Here is a 20,382-nt window from a genome sequence, read left to right as displayed (position 1 = left end):
CACCTTGGAAGAAACGCTGGCTAACACTGGCTACCGCTGCTTCTCCGTGGACACTCAGTTCCTTCCTGTTTTCAAACAGGAAGTAAACAAGGTGCAGTTGTGAACATGCTGCTTCTCCCACACACAGCGGGAGAGCGCAGCAACTTCGGTTTTTTAAAAAATGTCGTTGTTTTTCTGGTTTTTCTTGCGGCACAAGGAAGGCCAGAAGGGGCGAAAGATGCGCGGGAGGCAGACGACATCATGTGAGAGACCACTGAGGAATCCGTGAGTGCCCAGTCACGAGCGTGCAATAAAATGCTCATCGGATGGAGCTTTCTGTCCTGACCCTGGAGTCCAGTAGTGACCTGAACACAGACCCAGAGGTTTAGAAACCAGTGGGGACGAGAGAGGGGGCACTGGGCCCAAGCATCACAGCAGAATCGGGGAGCCTCAAGCCTGAGGTGACCGAGACCTCCAAGTCAGAGTAGCTTGAGCTTGGAACAACAGCTGCAGCCCCTCAGCCTAGCTCCAGCCCTGCCCAGCACGCCCAGATCCATCCACTGAGCTGATAGGCCAATGCCAGTGGCATGAGCTCCTGGAGAGGCAGAGGAGTGGTAGGGCTGCAGGCCAGAGGCCTGTCCCTTTTAGCCGGGGGCAGGGGAGGCAGCACCTACAGGCCTCAGGGCCAAATCCAGCCCTCTAGGATCCCAATCCCTGCCCCCTTTCCCTGGCCCTACCGTCTCTCCCCATAGCCACCGATCATTTGGTGGTCTCCTAGCATTTCCCCATTTTCTCCCCAGAGGTTGAAATACCACTGTTAGGCTTACTTGCTTTAAAAAGCTTAAACTAAAATATGCTGGTCTATTTGTGGTTTTTTTTTTTGCATTTTGGCCCCTCCCCTTTTGCCTTCAGCCCTGCCCACCACTAGGATGCAGCCCCCAGAGCTTCTCCGAAATGGGACGCGGCCCTCGGGCACTTCAACAGCCTGGCTTTAAGGCTCCCCACGTTGTAGGAAGGGGCGGAGCCTGAGCAGGGGCTTCTGGACCCATGCCTCAACAGCTTCATTCTGGCTTCAGATCTTGCTGCAGCAATTCGCTCGCTGGGAGCGGCAGTGTCTTTGCTGCCTTGGGCCTCCTTGCTGCCTTCAGGCCAGGCCGTGGTTCAAGCCCACTGTCAGCTTTGCAACTGACCCTTAGAAGTCCTGGGTTAGGGAAGGCAGAGCAACACAGGAAAGAGGACCGGGCCTTAAGAGGAACTACGATGCCATTAGCCGTTCCTGCTCTCTGTTTCGGTCCATGGGGGCTTCCGGGCAGACAGCTCCTTGCACTACCAAATCAAAACCCTCGAGCGAAGGACACCCAGCAGCAATGGAGAGCTCCAAGCCAAGTGGGCGCCCTTGCAATCCTTGCCAGTTCTCGGCCGAGGGGTGAAGCGTGAGCAGTCGACAGGTTAGCGTTACTGCTTAAGCCAGGGGTGGCAAACCTGTGGTCCAGGAGGACTCTTCACTTCACCTGCAGCATCCCATCTTCCCCCCTGCACCCTCCCCAGAGCTGTTACGCTTTTTAAAAAGAGAAGGGGAGAAGGAGTGAATGAGCAAGAAGGGACAGAAAGAAAAGGGCGTAAGAGAGAAAGAGTGGTGTGTGTGTGTGTGTGTGTGTGTGTGTGTGTGTGTGAGAGAGAGAGAGAGAGAGAGAGAGAGAGAGAGAGAGAGAGAGAGAGAGAGAGGCTCCATTCAGAAGACACCTTAAACCACAGCTTTAACCATGGTGGTTAAGCCAGAAAGCCAGGTAGTGTTCAGAAGACACCTTAAACCATGGCTTTAACCCTGGTGAATAAAGTAAAAAGCCTTATTTACCATGGTTAAAGCCATGGTTTGAGGTGTCTTCTGAATGGGCCCAGAGAGAGAGAGAGAGGAGGGTGACTCTGGTTCCACCTACCTTGGGCCTCAGCCCTACCTATCACTAGCATGTGACGCGCACACACACCCCAATGGATGTCCCCAGTGAGAAAGCGGACCTTGCAGGGAGAAAGAAGTCCCCCACCCCTGACTTAAGAGCTCGGTTGAGCCCTGGACTCTTCGCCATGCATTCCCTGGGAGCCCTCCTTTTATGCTGTAGCTTGTGGATTTCATGCTGTGCCTTGGGGGTTTAATTTTTGTGAAGCGCCCAGAGAGCTTCAGCTGTTGGGTGGTATAAAAATGAAATGAGATAAATAAAAATAAAACAATATAAATAAGTCCTGCAGAGGCTGGCTGCCACTTGGGTGACGTCTGCTGGACAGCCCCCCTCCAGGCCTTACTCGGTGCCCTGTGTGCTCCCAGCCTGACAAGAATCAGAACGTTTCTTCCCACCAGCAATGTTTCAAGGAGGAGGAGGAAACGGGGGTCGTTTCAGCCACTCGAGGCATCTCACTCACCAGCCTGCGGATGACCCCTTTGATCGCTTGGTACCAGTCTTGGCTGACAGCCTCACTATCTGATTGCAAGAGATACTCATTGCCGGTCACCGTGCGAAACTAAGAAGAACAGAAGAAAAGAGGCCAGGCCTGATTGGGTTAGTCAATGGTGCCATGTAACGCAGTGTCATGTTTTACTGTTAGACACTGGCTGCGCTCGTAGATAATGCAAAGCCAAGAATCCTGGCTTAATCGCTTCATTCCTCCTTTCCTGCAAATGAGGCCGTTGCTAGATGAGGACTTAGCGCGGTGTGAGGCCTGGTCTCCCTGCTGTGCATCCAGATGACGCACAGGGGATCCCGGGGTCAGGCCAGGCTAAGTCCTCCCATGGCGAGCAGGGACACGACAAGCGGGGAAGGGGGACGGGCATGGCGAGCGGGGACACGACGAGCGGGCAGGGGGCGGGCATGGCGAGCGGGGACACGACGAGCGGGCAGGGGGCGGGCATGGCGAGTGGGGACATGACGAGCGGGGACGGGGGACGGGCATGGCGAGCGGGGACAAGACGAGCGGGGCAGGGGGCGGGCATGGCGAGCGGGGACACGACGAGCGGGCAGGGGGACAGGCATGGCGAGTGGGGACATGACGAGCGGGGACGGGGGACGGGCATGGCGAGCGGGGACAAGACGAGCAGGCAGGGGGCGAGCATGGCGAGCGGGGACACGACGAGCGGGCAGGGGGCAGGCATGGCGAGTGGGGACATGATGAGCGGGGGGCGGGCATGGCGAGCGGGGACACGACGAGCGGGCAGGGGGCAGGCATGGCGAGCGGGGACACGACGAGCGAGCAGGGGGCGGGCAGGGCGAGCGGGGACATGACGAGCGGGGACGGGGGACGGGCATGGCGAGCAGGGACAAGACGAGCGGGCAGGGGGCGGGCATGGCGAGCGGGGACACGACGAGCGGGCAGGGGGCAGGCATGGCGAGCGGGGACATGATGAGCGGGGATGGGGGACGGGCATGGCGAGCGGGGACACGACGAGCGGGCAGGGGGCAGGCATGGCGAGCGGGGACACGACGAGCGGGCAGGGGGCGGGCAGGGCGAGCGGGGACATGACGAGCGGGGACGGGGGACGGGCATGGCGAGCAGGGACAAGACGAGCGGGCAGGGGGCGGGCAGGGCGAGCGGGGACATGACGAGCGGGGACGGGGGACGGGCATGGCGAGCAGGGACAAGACGAGCGGGCAGGGGGCGGGCATGGCGAGCGGGGACACGACGAGCGGGCAGGGGGCGGGCATGGCGAGCGGGGACACGACGAGCGGGGACGGGGGACGGGCATGGCGAGCGGGGACACGACGAGCGGGCAGGGGGCGGGCATGGCGAGCGGGGACACGACGAGCGGGCAGGGGGCAGGCATGGCGAGCGGGGACACGACGAGCGGGGATGGGGGACGGGCATGGCGAGCGGGGACACGACGAGCGGGCAGGGGGCGGGCATGGCGAGCGGGGACACGACGAGCGGGCAGGGGGCGGGCATGGCGAGCGGGGACATGACGAGCGGGGACGGGGGACGGGCATGGCGAGCAGGGACAAGACGAGCGGGCAGGGGGCGGGCATGGCGAGCGGGGACACGACGAGCGGGCAGGGGGCAGGCATGGCGAGCGGGGACATGACGAGTGGGCAGGGGGCAGGCATGGCGAGCGGGGACATGATGAGCGGGGATGGGGGGCGGGCATGGCGAGCGGGGACATGACGAGCGGGCAGGGGGCAGGCATGGCGAGCGGGGACATGACGAGCGGGCAGGGGGCGGGCATGGCGAGCGGGGACATGAAGAGCAGGTGATCGGGTGGGCATGGCGAGCGGGCAGGGGGCGGGCATGGCGAGCGGGGGAGGACAGGCGAGCGAGCGGGCAGGGGGGCATCAGACATTGTGGAGGGGAAATCAGGGGCAGGGGGAGCAGGGAACCCTTTATTTTTTATTTTTTTAAAAAAAAAGCCTTACCTTTTCCGTTGGTGCGCTCCTGCACACATGGCCCTTTAAGTTAAAAAAAAATGGCGGACGCGACGGGGCTTTCCCTTACCCCGTCACGTGTTATGTGTGAAAAAGGGCGACGGCGCGTGCTAGCTGTAGCGCAGCGTCGCCCCTATTCCCCACCAGATTATCAGGTAGGTCTAGCAAGGCCCTGAGTAAGCAAAGCATGAAAAAAGAGCTTCACGTTACAAATGAACCTGAGATGATGGTTAAGTGTGCCCAAACAAGCCACAATTCATAAGTCAGCTACAAACTGGCTTAAGATCCTGGCTTGTTGGGCCGCAATTAACAATAAACCTGGATTCGGACAAAACACAAAGCTATCTCTTTCTGGTCCTGTTTGCTCGCTTATGGGAAGGAAGGAGCAAAGCAAAAGTAAGCAGGATACATGCACCAACATGCTACTTGATCACATTGCGGTAGGTGCAAACACAGCCATTATCTCATAATTCAAGGGGGAAATGTATGGGAAGCTACAGGACAGTTATGGAGTTTGACATCCACTCTCAAGAACATGGCAGCTCAAGCCTAGAGTCTAGAGGAAGGGGGCAGAGATTCCCAACAGCAACTTCCCAGGAGAACCAATCCAGCTGTTGTGAAACTTCTCCATCCTTTCCCTACTCAGGACACCCACGATGGCTACTTTAGGTCCCTCCCCATCCTAAGCCCAAAACAGGACCACCAGAGCAATCGCAAGCCACCCCATGGTGGGGCACAAAGTGTTCATTTCCCAGCAGTGTGACATCTGACCCCCTGTGCCTCCAGGCAAGGTGCGCTGGATGCCATTCTCTGAGTATTGATATGCTTACATGGATGACATTCCGCTTGCTGGACAGGTCCCTGGCCCAATCAATGCGGGCCCCACGCAAATCCACGCTGCTTTCAGGTCGGGAACCAGACGGAGTCTGCAGGAAGGAAGGAGGGGGAGTAAAGCCCTCCACAGCGTCTCTGTATATTGTGTGTCAACACTGCTCTCCTCCAGAGATCAAAAGGAAAGGACAAGGCTGGCCCCTAGGGCCCTGCACACTCCTCTAGGGTTCCTTCCTCGTTCAACTACCACAGGGGTGGGGAGTCTTCTTCTGTCACATTCCCTCAGAGGGAATCTGACAGAGTCCATATGCTGGCAATGGGAAGGAGTGAAGCCAGTGGTGAGCAGGGCCAGAGCCAACAATGGATGGAGTCACCTCTCTTTTCTCTCTCTCTCTCTTTCTATCATCACCCCATTCTCTCTCACTCTCTGTGTGCCATTCCCTCCTCCTCCTTCTCTCTCTCTCTCTCTCTCTCTCTGCCAAACCTCCTCCTCCTCCTCCTCCTCCTCCTCCTCCTCCTTCTTTCTCTCTCTCTCTCTGCCACCCCTCCTCCTCCTCCTCCTCCTTCTTCTTTCTCTTTCTCTCTCTGCCACCCCTCCTCCTCCTCCTCCTCCTTCTCTCTCTCTCTCTGCCACCCCTCCTCCTCCTCCTCCTCCTCCTTCTTCTTTCTCTCTCTCTCTCTGCCACCCCTCCTCCTCCTCTTCCTCCTTCTTCTTTCTCTCTCTCTCTCTGCCACCCCTCCTCCTCCTCCTCCTCCTCCTCCTCCTTCTTCTTTCTCTCTCTCTCTCTGCCACCCCTCCTCCTCCTCCTCCTCCTTCTTCTTTCTCTCTCTCTCTCTGCCACCCCTCCTCCTCCTCCTTTTCTCTCTCTCTCTCTCTCTCTCTCTCTCTCTCAGCAACACCCTCTCTCAGCAACACCCTCTCTCAGCAACACCCCCTCTCTCTCTCTGCCCACCCCCTCCTCACTCTCTGCTACCCCTCTCTCTGTGTGTCATCCCTTCTCTCCCTCCCCCTCTCTCTCTCTCCCTCCCCCTCTCCCTCTCCCTCCCACTGAGCAGGCTGCCAGGGGAGGGGCAGGTTGCTTTTGCCCAAGGTCTGAGCAGAAGGGTTTAGAAATTAGGTCAACGGTTGCATGAAACTAGGCCAAGGAGCGCATACAGGTTGCCAACTCCTGGCCTACCACACCATCCTCTTCCCACTCCACTCACCCATGCACTTGCCACCTTGGGTTCCTTGTAGAACATGAGGCTGTTCCCAGCCAACACCAGCCATGTAGGTGCCCAGCACTTTCTGGGGGAGGGAAGCAGTGTGAGAAGCCATGGAGAGCAGCACCGTCAACACGCATACTCCATGCACATACAACAGGAACACAACAATGTTAAAATGCATGCTCCCACACTCAGCCATGCTGCACGGGTAGCATTCATCTGTTAGAATAAGCACTGCACTGATACAAATGTCTCCACCTGTGACAAAACACGAGAGGTGCCAGCAGTGAACAGCCCCTGTTGGAATGGTACCTGGGTGAGATTTCTGCCTTTGCAGTTGCACATGGAGGATGCTGTCTTGTCTTGCTCTGGTGGAGCCATCAACAGAGCCTATGTTTTAAGCCCTTCAGGTTGTGCCTCCATTGCCGGATCTACACTGATAGTCTGGTGGCAGTGAAATGCCCAGGGATGAGGGATCAGGGGAGACCCAGTATACCTTCTTCCTGTCTTCTGTAAATAACTCATGATCCCAAGGACTGAGCCTGAGGGAAGGAGAATTAATTCCCCTAGGTCAGGTGCAGGAAACCTGGTCCCCTCCAAATACTTCGGGGGTACAATTCCCAGAATCCCTGACTATTCGCCATGTTGGCTAGGGCTTATGGGAGTTGCAGTCCAAAACATTGGGAGAGCATCGGGTTGCTTAACCCTGCTGTAGACCAAGCCTACTCTTATTGAAACTTGGTTTTTGACCAACCACTGAGCCCGGAATAGCTGTTTTAAATGGGTATTGTCTGTTTTTAGGCTTTTTATGGTTTTAAATTTTGTATATTTGGTTTTAAAGTTCACTGTTTTTAATCTCTGTGAACTGCCCAGAGAGCTTGGGCTATGGGACGGTATATAAATGTAATAAATAAATAACCCACAACCATACAAGCAGCCGACCTCGGAAAAGCCTACACGTCGTATGACACCCGGGTCTTATTTAACAACTCCTAAACTCTGCCATGAGCTTGCTTCCACTTCCCTACCCCATTTCTCTCCCTCATGGAGAGAACCCGGGCTCATCTCCGTTTTGTTTTGGCCCGCTCCTGATCAGTGATGCTAGTTGGAAAAGGCCCATTATTCACAAACGAGCCCTCCTAGCCCCTTTGTCTATTCATGGCCAGGACATTGCTTGTCAAAACCCCTTCAGCTGTGAAACGCTACACAGCCAGAGCAGAGGAGCCAGTCAGGTTAGCAGGAGGGCTAGTGGGACCAGGGATGGAGATCCAGACCCCCCTCCTCTTCCAGTACCCGCCCTGCCACTGGGACTCCAGCTGGGGTACCTGAGTTTCCGGCCTCCTTCCGCAATCTTGGTTTTGTTCAGCTGTCCAGATTTCTCCACCACCTGCAGCAAAGCATCGGCGTCAGCAAGCGATCCTGCACAAGTCCTTTGATCTGCCCTGAGCAGCGCTACACTCCCCACAGCCCTTGCTCTCTATGGCCCTTTTATCAGCCACAAACACGGGATCACCACTGTTCCATCCCGACATGTGACTCGCCCACGGGAAAGAGGAGGCCCAGCAGCCTTCCCCAACCTGGTGCACTCTGGATGTACTGGACTGCCACTCCCATCAATCCAAGCCAGCCCATCATAGCTTTGGGAGATCGGAAGAGAGACCAGCTGTCAGAGGAGATGGGGAAGAAAGAGAGAGTGCACCGTACATACCGGGAGAGGGTAGATACTAGGAATAGGCCAAGGGCATCCTGGGATGCACACCCTCAAAGGAGGGCGCATAAACCCCAGTCCTTTGCCCTGGGCACTCAGGTGCCTCCGGCCTCAACAGGAAAAGTCAAAGGTCTGACAATATTCTTACAACTTAAAAGTCAATACAATAGACGATAAACATCAAAGCACAAATTTTATTTAAACCGTAATCCCACAGTTTAAAATGAAATTTGTGCTCAATATTTATAGTTTATTGTATTAGTGACTTTTAAGTTGTAAGAATATTGTCAGACCTTTGACCTTTCCTGTTGTTGTACATTGTGTGTCTCTATCTATCTATCTATCTATCTATTTCTGTCTAAAGATATATCCCTCTTTCTTGGCTTGTTCTGATGCCTGCAGATCTCCCCCCACAACACGCCTTCCTCTCCCCACTGGCAGTGTTCAGCTCCGTGTAAACCTCCTGGCTTCATTCATTCCCCAGCTCCATCATGGACAGCAAGCTGCCCTCTCCATTTTTCTTTGCCCTGCATTTTTCTTTTCTTCTTCCTCCTTAGCCCTCGACCTGAGCAGCCTTCTGGACTTCAATCAGATGAGGCAAGGAGGGCACAGGGAAGGTCCCACCCCAAAACAGGGGGGAACTGCCTGCTTGGCATGGCAGACCAGGGCTTGGGCTGCCGTGCAGGGAGACAAGAGTTCCTTGCACCAGATCTTTTCAGGGGATGGGGCCCACCAAGGCCCATCAGGGGATGGGGCGCTGAGGGGATGTGTACTAATGTAACTGCATTTCTATCCAGCCTTTTTTCCAAGGAGCTCAAGGTGACGTCCATGGCTCTCCCCCAAAACCCACCCTTTCATCCTCACAACAACCCTGTGAGGTAGGCTAAGCTGACTGGTCCACAGGGTCGCTCACAGAGCGGCGATTTCCCCGATCTAAGGCCAGCACCCTCCAGAATCTAGGTCCAGAGGCCAGCGTAACCACCCCACCTCTCCATGGGCTGAAACTTACATGCAGCAGGTCAGGGCCGTGCGCCGGGGAACCATTGGCAGGTGCTGAGGCCGAGTATTCCTCTACCCAGGCCTCACAGCTGTGTTGGGAAAGGTTCCTGCGATGACTTCCCTGTAAGGAGAGAGACAATGAAAGAAGATTTCCCAGCCACTGCGTGTGTGTCCAGCCCCTTGTCCTCCCAACCCCCAAACTCCCCCCACCCCTCTCCTTTGCACGCCTGCTCCAGGCACACCCCGTACTCCCTGCACCGCCTCCAGAAAATGCCCCTCCTTCGCCCCCCAGAGCTCCCTGTGATGTCCCCCCACCCCACCCCTTCCGCTGCCCCCCACCCGGGACTCACCTTGGGCACCCGGGACTCTGGCAGCACCATGGATCTGGTGTAGCCCAGCTTCCTGTCCCTGGTGCTGAGCCCCGGACCAGCGGGCTGCTCGCCCCCCGCGCCGCCTCCTTCCGCTTTGTCCGAGGGCTCAGCCGCAGCAGGCTCCGCGGGGGCCGCGGGGCCGCGTCCCTCCGGCTGCACCAAGCTCTGACGAAAACAGACACGGAGGAACGGGGTGGGGGGAGGACACGGGGAAAGGGGGAGGAAAGAGAGAGGAGCTTCTCTCGAGGGAGCGAGCAGGGCAAGAGAAAAGCGGCCCTTCCTCCGCCCCCCTCCGCCCCACGCAGCTCTTAACGAGTCTCAAAAGTCTTAATCCGCATTGGGCCCCCCCCCCCCCACGCCCCTTCCCTCCCTGCGATTCCTTTCACCCCCCGGCTCCCATCGCCAAGGGCCCCACAGCTTCCCTGCGCTGCCGATGCTGCTAACGAGGCCTTCGGGCGCCGGCTCTGGGGCTAGCGGGGCACGTGGCCGTGGGGAAGGGGGGAAGAATGGGCTCGGGGATGAGCTGGCACCGGCAGGCTCGCTCCTTCCCCTTGGCCAGGACACCGAGTCCGTTCGAGTAATGATGGCAGGATTCCTCCGGCCCCTGGCGGGCAGCCCAAACATTCAGGTGCCAGGGAGCGACGGGGCTTGGGCGGAGGCGGCCCCGGGGAAGGAAGGGGGCAGCAGGTGTGTCTGCCAGCAAGGAGCCCTTCACGCCCCCCCCCTACACACACACCTCCAGGAGCTGAGCGGCCTCCTCAGTACCTGTTCGGGAGGGTGCCGGTCCCGGGGAAGCAAGCCCAGGCGTTTGCGCGATCTCGCATGTGCACATCCATACGTGCATACAGCCTTGTGCGCACACACACACACATGCATGTTGCAGACGGGGCGCGTGGCACTTCCCCTCCTTTTACTCTCACAACAACCCTGCGTGGTGGGTTATTTATTTATTTATTTATTTATTTATTTATTTATTTATTTATTACATTTTTATACCGCCCAATAGGCGAAGCTCTCTGGGCGGTTCACAAAAATTAATCGCATGCGTAATTCCGCTTGCACAACATTGGATTTTGCCCAGGGTTAACTCGGCTAGCTTTTTATTCTGCTGTATTTTAAATCTCTGCCTTATGGCATTGTGTTTTTGATAAGCTTAAGCAGCAGCAGAGCCTATTAGCAGATTCTTGATCTCTGCAAGTCCCTCCGGTCTCACCATCTCCAAGGGCCACTGCACTATTCTGAAGCCAAGCTAAGGTGATAGAGCTCCTTTGCTACTTTCTCTAATCGGTCTCTGCATTCAATTTCCTTATAGTTACTTGCACTGAGCCACCGGCATGCAGCAATGACTTCAGTTGAGTCACTGTCCCCACCATGGAAGAAACCCCTCTGAGCTAGCTCAGTCCAGTTCCCAGAACCAAGGAAGGCATCGTAAGCAATCATTGGTTAGGGCCAAGGTCACTTCCAGTGCCATCCTGTACCTGTCTCCTCAGAAGTAAGTCCCACTGAGTTCAAGGGGGTTTACCTCCGAGTAACCAGGTTTGAGAGTGCAGCTTTTAGGCACAATCCTATGCATGTTTAGACAGCAAAAGAACAAAACCCAAAACCCTGCAGCTCCCAGCATTCCCCAGCCAGCAGGGGAGTTGTAGGACTTTTTTCTGTCTAAACATGCAGACGCTTGTGCCCTTCGTGAGCTTAACGGCTGAGAAGGGATCTCTGGGAACCAAGGCCAACACTCCAGCCACTCTGTTAATCCTCTTGTACCCTCAGAAACATTGCGCTCCGTCCGTTTTCGAGGCCTGCAAGAAAAGGGCCCGGTGGGTGGCAACGTTAACTCTTAGCTGCTACTGCAGCTGAGGTAGGGGTAAGGGTGCCCTAATAAAGCAGCCCAAGTGCCAGCTTTCTGTGTCCAACAAACAGTGCCCAACAGGGAGGGGCATGGCAAAAGTGCTGTACTGGCACGGGAGCCATGCCCATGGCTGTATAAGCCAATGCTGCCGGCTGCCCTGTTGCTCTGTGCCAAAAAGAGAGGGGAAAGTGGCCATCAAGCACTGGTGGAAATGTGCATCCTGAAAGTTGCATCTGTTCCAGGAATCAGAAGAAAATAAAAACCGGCACCTGCCAAATTATTTCTGTTTAATTAAGGGGTGCAGAACCTCTTTCAGCCCAGGGACCAAATTCCATTCCGGAGGAACTCTCAGGGGCTGCATTCCAGAGGGGGTGGGGCTAGAGGCAAAGGGGGCAGGGCCAAAAATGGAAGCATATTTTACCTTCCAGCTCGTATTGCCGGTCAGTAAGCCTTAGGAGAGGCATTTCAACATTTTAGAATGGGGGGACGGCATGGGGGACTGCACAAAAGCCAGAAAACCACCAAATGGCCAGTGGTTGGGGGAAATGGATGGAGCCAGGGGAAGAGTGTGTGGCTAACTGAGGAACCCCAGATTGAGACCTTTGGAGGGTGGGATTTGGTCCATGGCCCTGATTTCAAGACCACATTTGCCAGAAGTCTCACTTAAACAATGTCATTACATTCTACATCAACCATATTCACCGACCCACCTATCCCGTAGGCAACCAATGCTGCATTAAGGACAACAGTGTATTTTATTTCTTGTGAAAGTGCTCTATTTCTCTGGCCAATAGACAAACCTGAACTAGCTTACTTAGGGTGACCATATGGAAAGGAGGACAGGACTCCTGTATCTTTAACCGTAGTGTAGAAAAGGGAAGTTCAGCAGGTGACATTTGTATGCATGCAGCCCCTGGTGAAATTCCCTCTTCATCACAACAGTTAAAGCTGCAGGAGCCCTGCCTTTTGAACCAAATACAAAAGAGGGCAGGGCTCCTGCAGCTTTAACTGTTGTGATGAAGAGAGAATTTCACCAGGGGCTGCATGCATACAAATGACACCTGCTGTAATTCCCTTTTCTACACAACAGTTAAAGATACAGGAGCCCTGTCCTCCTTTCCATATGGTCACCCTAAAATTACCATTATAGATAGTGACACTGATCTCCTTCTCTGAATATGGATCCTTATGTAGCCAAAAGAGCAGTAACCACACACAGGAGGGAGGCATCTGCACAACTGGGGGTACCCCAAGGTTTGTAGAAATACCGCCCCCCTCAAAAAAAGATTTAGGGATAATAGCTGAGAAACAGTCCAATGAGGAATGGCCATGCTCAGCAGCTATACAATTCTGATCGCTGGGGTGGGGCAGAAAAAGGGCGGGATAGAGAGGGAGCATGGAATGGAATATAATGGAAAAGGGCTGGAACCCTGAACAGAAACCATCCACACCACAGCATTTATCACTCATTATCTACCCCCTCACACATTCAAATTAATTGACACCAGTGATGGATGACCAGACAGTGACAGGCTTATTTGTTTGCCAGCGATTGCAGGGTAAACACTTAAAACAATCAGAGGTAAGGCTCTGCGCTAGCCGTTGCACGGCTTGGTGAGCAGAGTTGCGCCCAAACAGCACTAGCCTCACCATCTCTAGGACCCTCCGCGGTGGCTTCCACGACTTCTCGCCCGTCTCTGGCTTGTAGAAGTAACTGCGCAGGGAGTTGGAATCTATGTGATGTTCCCAGCTTTCAAGCACCTGTAGTGGAGGGCTACGAGGGCTGGCAGGCATTGTGGCTGGTTGTTTCATCTCCTCCAGATTGCAATAAATCGGGGGCTTATTCCCAGTGGGACCAGGGGGAGGCAGGTGAGTATCATCCAGCATCTGTCAACACAAAACAAGGATGCTCATTTTATATAATTTTTTTTTAAAAAACTGTGCTCATCCTGGTGTATGGAACTTGCAGCAAGGGTCTCCATGGGTTTTCATGGTGGCCCTAGAAAAGTATTCTGAATACCTGAAATTTCAAAATAGACATTTTCCAGTCTCCTAGATCATTGCTGATGGCCTGACCTAAGGTAGATCACATCTGCAGCACAAAAACATTTGCGCATATTAAACATTTGCCTATAGTAGTGTGTGTGTGTGTGTGTTGCCAGGATTCTCCAAACATTGTGTTGCCACCCGATTCCCATTTGCAATTGCTGCTCACTCTGCACAAATGGGAAACTCACACAAATTGACCAGCAATTGAACGGGAGATTTACGCAAGTTTCCTCCATAGAGTAAAGCCGGCCTGATACAGCCTACAAAGGAAATCTGCGCAAATTAGGAAAATGGCACAAATCAAACTGAGGATGTGTTCGTCAATTTACAAATATTTTCTGCGGACACGTGCTCATGATCGCATTTAGAGTTTTGAACAGTTTTGCATGGTTTGGAGCGCTGGTATCATGTGCTCTTGACAACCTACCCCATTAGGGAGTAAGCTAATTCATTAATTAATAATTAAAAATCACTTCAGTCTATACCTCTCTTACTGGTATTATGTTGTTGTTGTTGTTGTTAATGCATAGTACAAGTCTATAGGAGAGGTATAGACTAAACGTATGTTTTAATTAAATACAGATGCATACACCGGTTAGAAAAGAGCTATTGCGCTCATTGGGTACAAGTGGAGAATGTAGGAGCGTGGGAACATCTGACTTCAGGGAACTATAAAGTCTGTCTCTCTACAATGAGTGGCTTAAGCCATGTGAATAACAGTGGGGTGATTTGGGAAATACAAGCCAGCCCTACTAGGAGTATAAATTTTGGGGCATTCTGGGGAGATCTGGGTTCAAACCTCCATTCCGTCATGAAGCTTGGCCTTGAGTAAGGCTAGGGTGACCATATTTGGGAAACCAAAAAAGAGGACACCTAGTGTGTGTGTGGGGAAGCAGCTTTCTGAGTCCTGCAGAAAGTACGTTATTCCCCCGCCACCTTAAAGAACCCGATTGGAGTGGAGGAGGGGAAAGGATTTCATTCTGCACCACCACCATCCACTCCAATTGGGGCCTTTTCTAGAATGTCCACGAATGACCCACGTTCCCCTTTAAGACCTCAATTGGAGCTCGGGGTGGGGGAATGACGTGCCTCAAGAAAGCATGTCATTCCCTCCTGCCATGCTAATGGCAGCCTTAAAGGGGAAGGTGTGTCATTCCAGGACATTATTGAAAATTATAGAAAATCCCCCCTGACACCATGGAAAGAACAAAAACCAGGACAAATCCGGGGAAATCCTGGCAGTTGGTCACCCTAAGTAAGGCACATTTCTCAAACTAACCTACTTCGCAGAGTCCTTGTGAAGATGCCATGGGATAACCCTGTATACATATTCAAAGGGCTCTGGCCCTATTGGAGGATAGATGGGGAGCTGGGAATCAAAGAATGGAGAGGCCAAGTGACTGGCTAGAGCACTGGATTTTAATCAGGGAGACATGGGGTTGAATCCCCGCTATGAGTGGCCTTAGGATAGACACAGTCTATTCTGGGGATAAAACGGGGCCATTCTTCAATAATTAGGAGGGGTATATTTCAAACAAATAAGCAAACATTAATAAATGTGAAACATACATCATGACTGAGGGTACTTCTAGCTGTCACAGAGCTCTGGAATCACACAGGCCAGTGACAAGTGGTTGCTCAGAGTTACCTGCAGCTGACCTGTCATTCCCCCAACCCCACAAACACCCCACAAACACACACTGACCAACGCGCCCCATCCATGGTCCATCTCAAGTTCTGCCCGGTTCCACCCAGTCTCTCTGCTGTTTTCCTAGCCTTGGCCTCTGCGTCTCCTTCCCCTCTGCTTTTGCTGGCCTTGCCTCCATCAGTAGGGGTGCCCACATTCATTGCTCAAGCTGAGAGGAAGTTGAAAGCTCTTGCTTCATTGCTGGGGGTTGTAGAGATTTCTCTAGCAGTTCAGATGGCCTCCCATTCCTCACTTGCCCTCAAGAACTGTGCCTGCGTCCCCCAAAACCCACTTCCTCTTGATTGTATTTTGCCCTCTTAAGTCTACCCAAAGCCTTCAGGAGTTTGCCAAGGAAGAGTACCCCAGCGCCCCACTCAGTCCGGTACTTACAGCTGTCAGTGCCTGGATCAGCAGAGGAGTTCAGAGGCACTCCCTGAAGAGCAGGCCCCTCCCAACGGCTCCCCCCACATCCTGTGTGGGCAAGCACAGCCCCCCACCCGCTTCCAATCAGAGAAAGCGCGAAAGGGGAAGTGCTACGAGGTGTGGTGGCGGGCCAATATTCGGATATACTGTGAACACCCAGGAGTCTAATGAGATCTTAAAAGGAACGAAAAGCACACATATAAACCACACACGCCATCCTTGTTTTATTTCGGCCCACAACACGGGCCAGGAAAGGGGCATGACATACATCTGTGCCTAAGCAAGGCCTCAACCCTCACCGAGTGAAAGTTTATAAATGAGAAGCGTGTCTTTATTTGCATCACTAGTCAACCCTTCCTTAGAAACTAGTCATTTGTGGACATGCCATTATTATTATTATTATTATTATTATTATTATTATTATTATTATTTATATACCACCCAATAGCCGAAGCTCTAAGGTTACATGGCCTGCTGTGCAAACTGTTGCCTGACTCTGCACTTTAAAAGTGTGCATTTTATGACAGTCTTCATTCTGTGAACTATTATATGGCCAACCCCTCCACCCACCTCAGATCATTACGTCTTCCTCTTCCTCCTCCTCTCTGTATGGATCTTATTAGGGAGGTTCAAATTACCATCCCCACTGGTGGAAAGCATATGAGGTGGAGTTGTCTGAACATACACACACACACACACACACACACACACACACACACACACACACACACACCCTTTGGGCCTGTTCAGTCAACACACTAAGCCTTGGTTAGGCCACTAACCCTTTTGCAGCCAATGGTTCGTGAGTGTATTTAAACCATGGTTATGTAGCTGCCATGGTTAGAAACGGTTCACACGGCATGCTAAGTCATAATGTTTAGCTCAAAATGCATAACCACCGTGGCTTAGTGTGTTGACTGAACACACTAAGGCCTTAGCTAGACCTAAGGTTTATCCCGGGATTGTCCTGGGGTCATCCCTGTTCATGTGTAAATGACACACAGGGGATCCCGGGAGCAGGCAGGGACGACCCCGGGACAATCCTGGGATAAACCTTAGGTCTAGCTCAGGCCTTAGCTAGACCTAAGACTTAGGGTCTTTCTTTTACAGTTTCCAGAGAGGTAGTTAGGGTCGTGTCTTGCAAAACCACCAAAAGTCTTGTGGCAACTCTTAAAGACTAAAAAAATCTTATTATGGTATAAGCTTTTGTAGACAAGAGACCACCTTATTAGACGCAACAATCAGTGGGTGAAAGCTGATGCCATAATAAGATTTCTTAGTGTTTAAGAAGTTATGTTTCTTCTTTTACAGGTCTGTTTTCTTTTTTCCTTACTTTTTAATGAACTAGAAACTGCATGCTCTGCTATGTGATACCCTTTAAATATAAAAAGTAGGGAATACCAAAGCTGCATTGCATCATCACCATACCCTAGAATACCCTGACCATTTCAGAAACCATGTGCTTTCTCCCCTTTTTGCTCTTTAGTCAGGAGTTACCACCACTGTCCACCAGGCCATGCTGGGCTGCAAAATTCCACCTCTAGCTATACCCACATAGGGTGACCATATGAAAAGGAGGACAGGGCTCCTGCATCTTTAACAGTTGCATAGAAAAGGGAATTTCAGCAGGTGTCATTTGTATATATATGCAGAATCTAGTCATAGATCATTATGGAATGATCTCCCCGATGAGGCTCGCCTAGCGCCAACATTGTTATCTTTTCGGCGCCAGGTCAAGACTTTTCTCTTCACACAGGCATTTAACAGCATTTAACAACATATGCTAAGTTTGTTTGTTTTTTTAATTTACCCCAGAACTGTTGTTGTTTAAATGGATACTGTTGTTTTATATTTTTGATGGTTTTAAATTTTGTATTCACTGTTTTGTAAACCGCCCCGGAAGCTTTGACTATGGGGCGGTATATAAATTTAATAAATAAATAAATATAAATAAATAGTGAAATTCTCTTTTCATCACAGCAGTTAAAGCTGCAGGAGCTCTGCACACTTATTTATCTGGTCATGCTAGGCAGGGCTCCTGCAGCTTTAACTGTTGTGATGAGGAGGAGATATCACCAGGTACTATATGCATACAACTAACACCTGCTGAAATTCCCATTTCTATGCAACTGTTAAAGACACAGGAGCCCTGTCCTCCTTTCCATATGGTCACCCTATACCCACATATAAATAGGAGTCCCCCTGTTTCCACATATGAAACATTTGGAGGGTATATGTTTGGTTGCCCTCTTTACATTTTTTTTTTAAAAGAACAAGAAAACAGCTCCTTCCCCTCACAGGAATACCCTCAACATTTAACAATAACAGGAATTCCTTTTTCTATTTTTCTGCAGGTTGACTACTTGCTCTCTCCGGAACTGAAGAATGACGTGAGTTTTCACATTTGCTTGTTTTATACAGGATAGGGCAGGGCTCCTGCAGCTTTAACTGTTGTGATGAAGAGGTGCTGCATGCATACAAATGACACCTGCTGAAATTCCCTTTTCTACGCAACTGTTAAAGACACAGGAGCCCCTGTCCTCCTTTCCATATGGCCACCCTCATTTACCCCCAAGTCCATTACTTGAAGACAGGATACAATTTTATGGATAGTAGAGTAGAGCTAGGGAGACCAGAGAAGGTAAACTTGGTTTTGGTCATCTGAAAAGTGCTATCAGGAATCTATGCCTATATAATAACTTCACATTGGGCCTGTTCGGAAGACACCAAACCATGGCTTTAACCACAGTGGTTAAGCCAGAAAGCCAGGTCATGTTCAGAAGACACCTTAAACCACGGCTTTAACCACGGTGAATAAGGCTTTTTGTTTTAGTCACCATGGTTAAAGCCATGGTTTAAGGTGTCCTCTGAACGGGCCCACCTTTCTGGCTTAACCACCATGGTTAAAGCCATGGTTTAAGGTGTCTTCTGAACGGGGCCAATGAAAAGCAAGCTAGGAGCCTTTATGGGTTTGCAATCACTGAAGAGTTTGTGCTAGTGATCGCGAACTTATGAAAACAAGACCAAATAACAACAACCATCAGCTTTAGAAGACATTCAGCAATATCCATTATACAGTCAGTTGTATGCCAGATAGAAGATAGAGATCTGGTTTTATCCCCCAGTTAGTCACCCCTGTTATAATATTAGGATTTGGAGTGAGATTGTGCTAACAATCATGTGCAAATGCTAGCATAGACATTTGACTCTGATTGCTTCAAGCATTTACCCAACAATGGCTGGCAAACAGTGAGGTGATAATTCAGCTATCCCCCATGGTGTCATTTAATCTGAATGTTAGAAGAGGCAGATTCCAATTAAAATGTGATAACAAGGTGCATGAGGCTTATCCACGGCCCTGAGAAATAGAGCAAATGTATTGCAAATGGTTTAGAAGAAAAATTTGCAATACATTCAGGCCAAAGCAACCGGCACAATTAATTGAATTAATTCATGCACAAATCATAATTATTAATTGATTTGTTGTGCCATAAGAAATTTGTTGAAATAATTCATAAAACATAGTGTTGACAGCCAACTGTGTTTTATTTAAAAAAAAAGGATTAGGTAAATTAATGGAGGAGAGTCTTTCAATGGCTATTAACCATGATGATAGTTTAATGCAAGCTCCATCACCAGAGAGACAGGAAAGCTGGTGGCTCTGATTTGGGTGGGGCTGTGAATCCATTCTGGGTTTCAGTCAGAACTAGCCAGAACTCTAAAGGAGCTATCGAAGGTGCTGGATGTATTTAGCTACTAGGAGCAGGTTTCCCTAATCAGGACATAGTTTTGCAGTCTATACATAAGAATATGAGAAGAGTCATGCTGGATCAGACCAGGGGTCCATCTAGTCCAGCACTCTGTTCACACAGTGGCTAAGCAGCTGCCCTTGGGAAACGCACAAGCAGGACACGGTGCAACAGCACCCTCCTAGCTGTGTTCCCCCAACAACTAGTGTATAGAGGCTTACTGCCTCAGATACTGGAGTTTGAAGCCAGTTTGAAGCCACAGGAGATGAGTAGGCTGAGGGACAGAATTATACACCCGACCCCTTCTCCTTGAGGTAGGAAGTAGTAGGCTTTCCCACACTAGAGGCCTTCAAGATGCAGCTGGACAATCATCCGACAGAGATGCTTTAAGGTGGGATTCCTGCATTGAGCAGGGGGTTGGACCCAATGGCCTTTTGGGCCCCTTCCAACTCTACTATTCTATGAAGGGAGGGCCCTCCGACAGGGAATGAAGCAGACAGATGGACCCCTCCCTTCGACGGTGATAGGCAAGCATCATGGCAGGGATGGTGCCTAGAGATGCTAGTAGCAAGCCTTCACTCAGATGAAGAGATGAGTCCAAATCTGACAGCTACATACATTTGCTTAAGGCCTTGCTGTATCAAACTAGGGGCTATTCCAATGCATGCACAGCTTGTGCAAAATAAAATAGTTCCGTCAAGCCTGAAGCCTGCCCACCCCTGTACCCCAAGTATCTAATGACTAATGAGGTCTGAGAAAAGGAAGACAAGTCACCTCACCCCTGGGTAGCTCCCCTTCATCATCGCCAGCTCCTCCTTTGAACTTTGCTCTTGCGTTCCGCCCATCCTGCCGGTTTGGGACAAGCCGCTCATGCTGTGTCTCCTGCCAAGAGTGGGGTAATGGGATCCCACCATGGGTAGAGGGAGGCTGTGGCAGGACGCAAATCCCGTGCGGGGAGACGGCGGGTGAGATCGTGTATATAGGTCCTCCAGAGAATACGACAGCATTTCCAAGTCTGCTAGGAGGAAAAATGCCGGTGTCAGCAGCATCCAACAGCATTCTGCTGGGGAGGGGTGTGCTGTGATCATGATGCTGTAGACCCTGTAACTCGAGGATCTCTGCACACTGCCA

The 20,382-nt window shown here is 51.8% G+C and overlaps 1 protein-coding gene across 2 annotated transcripts in view; it reads right to left on the bottom strand.

The window, feature by feature from the left end:
* The window catches only part of ARHGAP9 (Rho GTPase activating protein 9), a 34,388-nt gene that overhangs the window by 10,725 nt on the left and 3,281 nt on the right, over positions 1-20,382 (bottom strand). Inside the window, exons 2-9 of one of the 2 annotated variants that reach the window (XM_063123039.1) lie at positions 20,031-20,266; positions 12,994-13,230; positions 9,477-9,662; positions 9,137-9,247; positions 7,745-7,806; positions 6,420-6,501; positions 5,213-5,308; positions 2,395-2,493 (exon numbers count right to left, since the gene is read on the bottom strand). In XM_063123039.1, coding sequence (XP_062979109.1) covers positions 2,395-2,493; positions 5,213-5,308; positions 6,420-6,501; positions 7,745-7,806; positions 9,137-9,247; positions 9,477-9,662; positions 12,994-13,230; positions 20,031-20,266 — 1,109 coding nt within the window. Of the gene's footprint in view, positions 1-2,394; positions 2,494-5,212; positions 5,309-6,419; positions 6,502-7,744; positions 7,807-9,136; positions 9,248-9,476; positions 9,663-12,993; positions 13,231-15,469; positions 15,524-20,030; positions 20,267-20,382 lie in introns of those variants that run through there. The other variant, XM_063123040.1, reaches the window with a different exon arrangement.

This window comes from Elgaria multicarinata, chromosome 3, assembly GCF_023053635.1.
Source record: "Elgaria multicarinata webbii isolate HBS135686 ecotype San Diego chromosome 3, rElgMul1.1.pri, whole genome shotgun sequence".
NCBI classification, from domain to species: Eukaryota; Metazoa; Chordata; class Lepidosauria; order Squamata; family Anguidae; genus Elgaria; species Elgaria multicarinata.
Note: the sequence above shows the minus strand (reverse complement) of the source record. Positions and strands in the feature narration are given on the sequence as shown.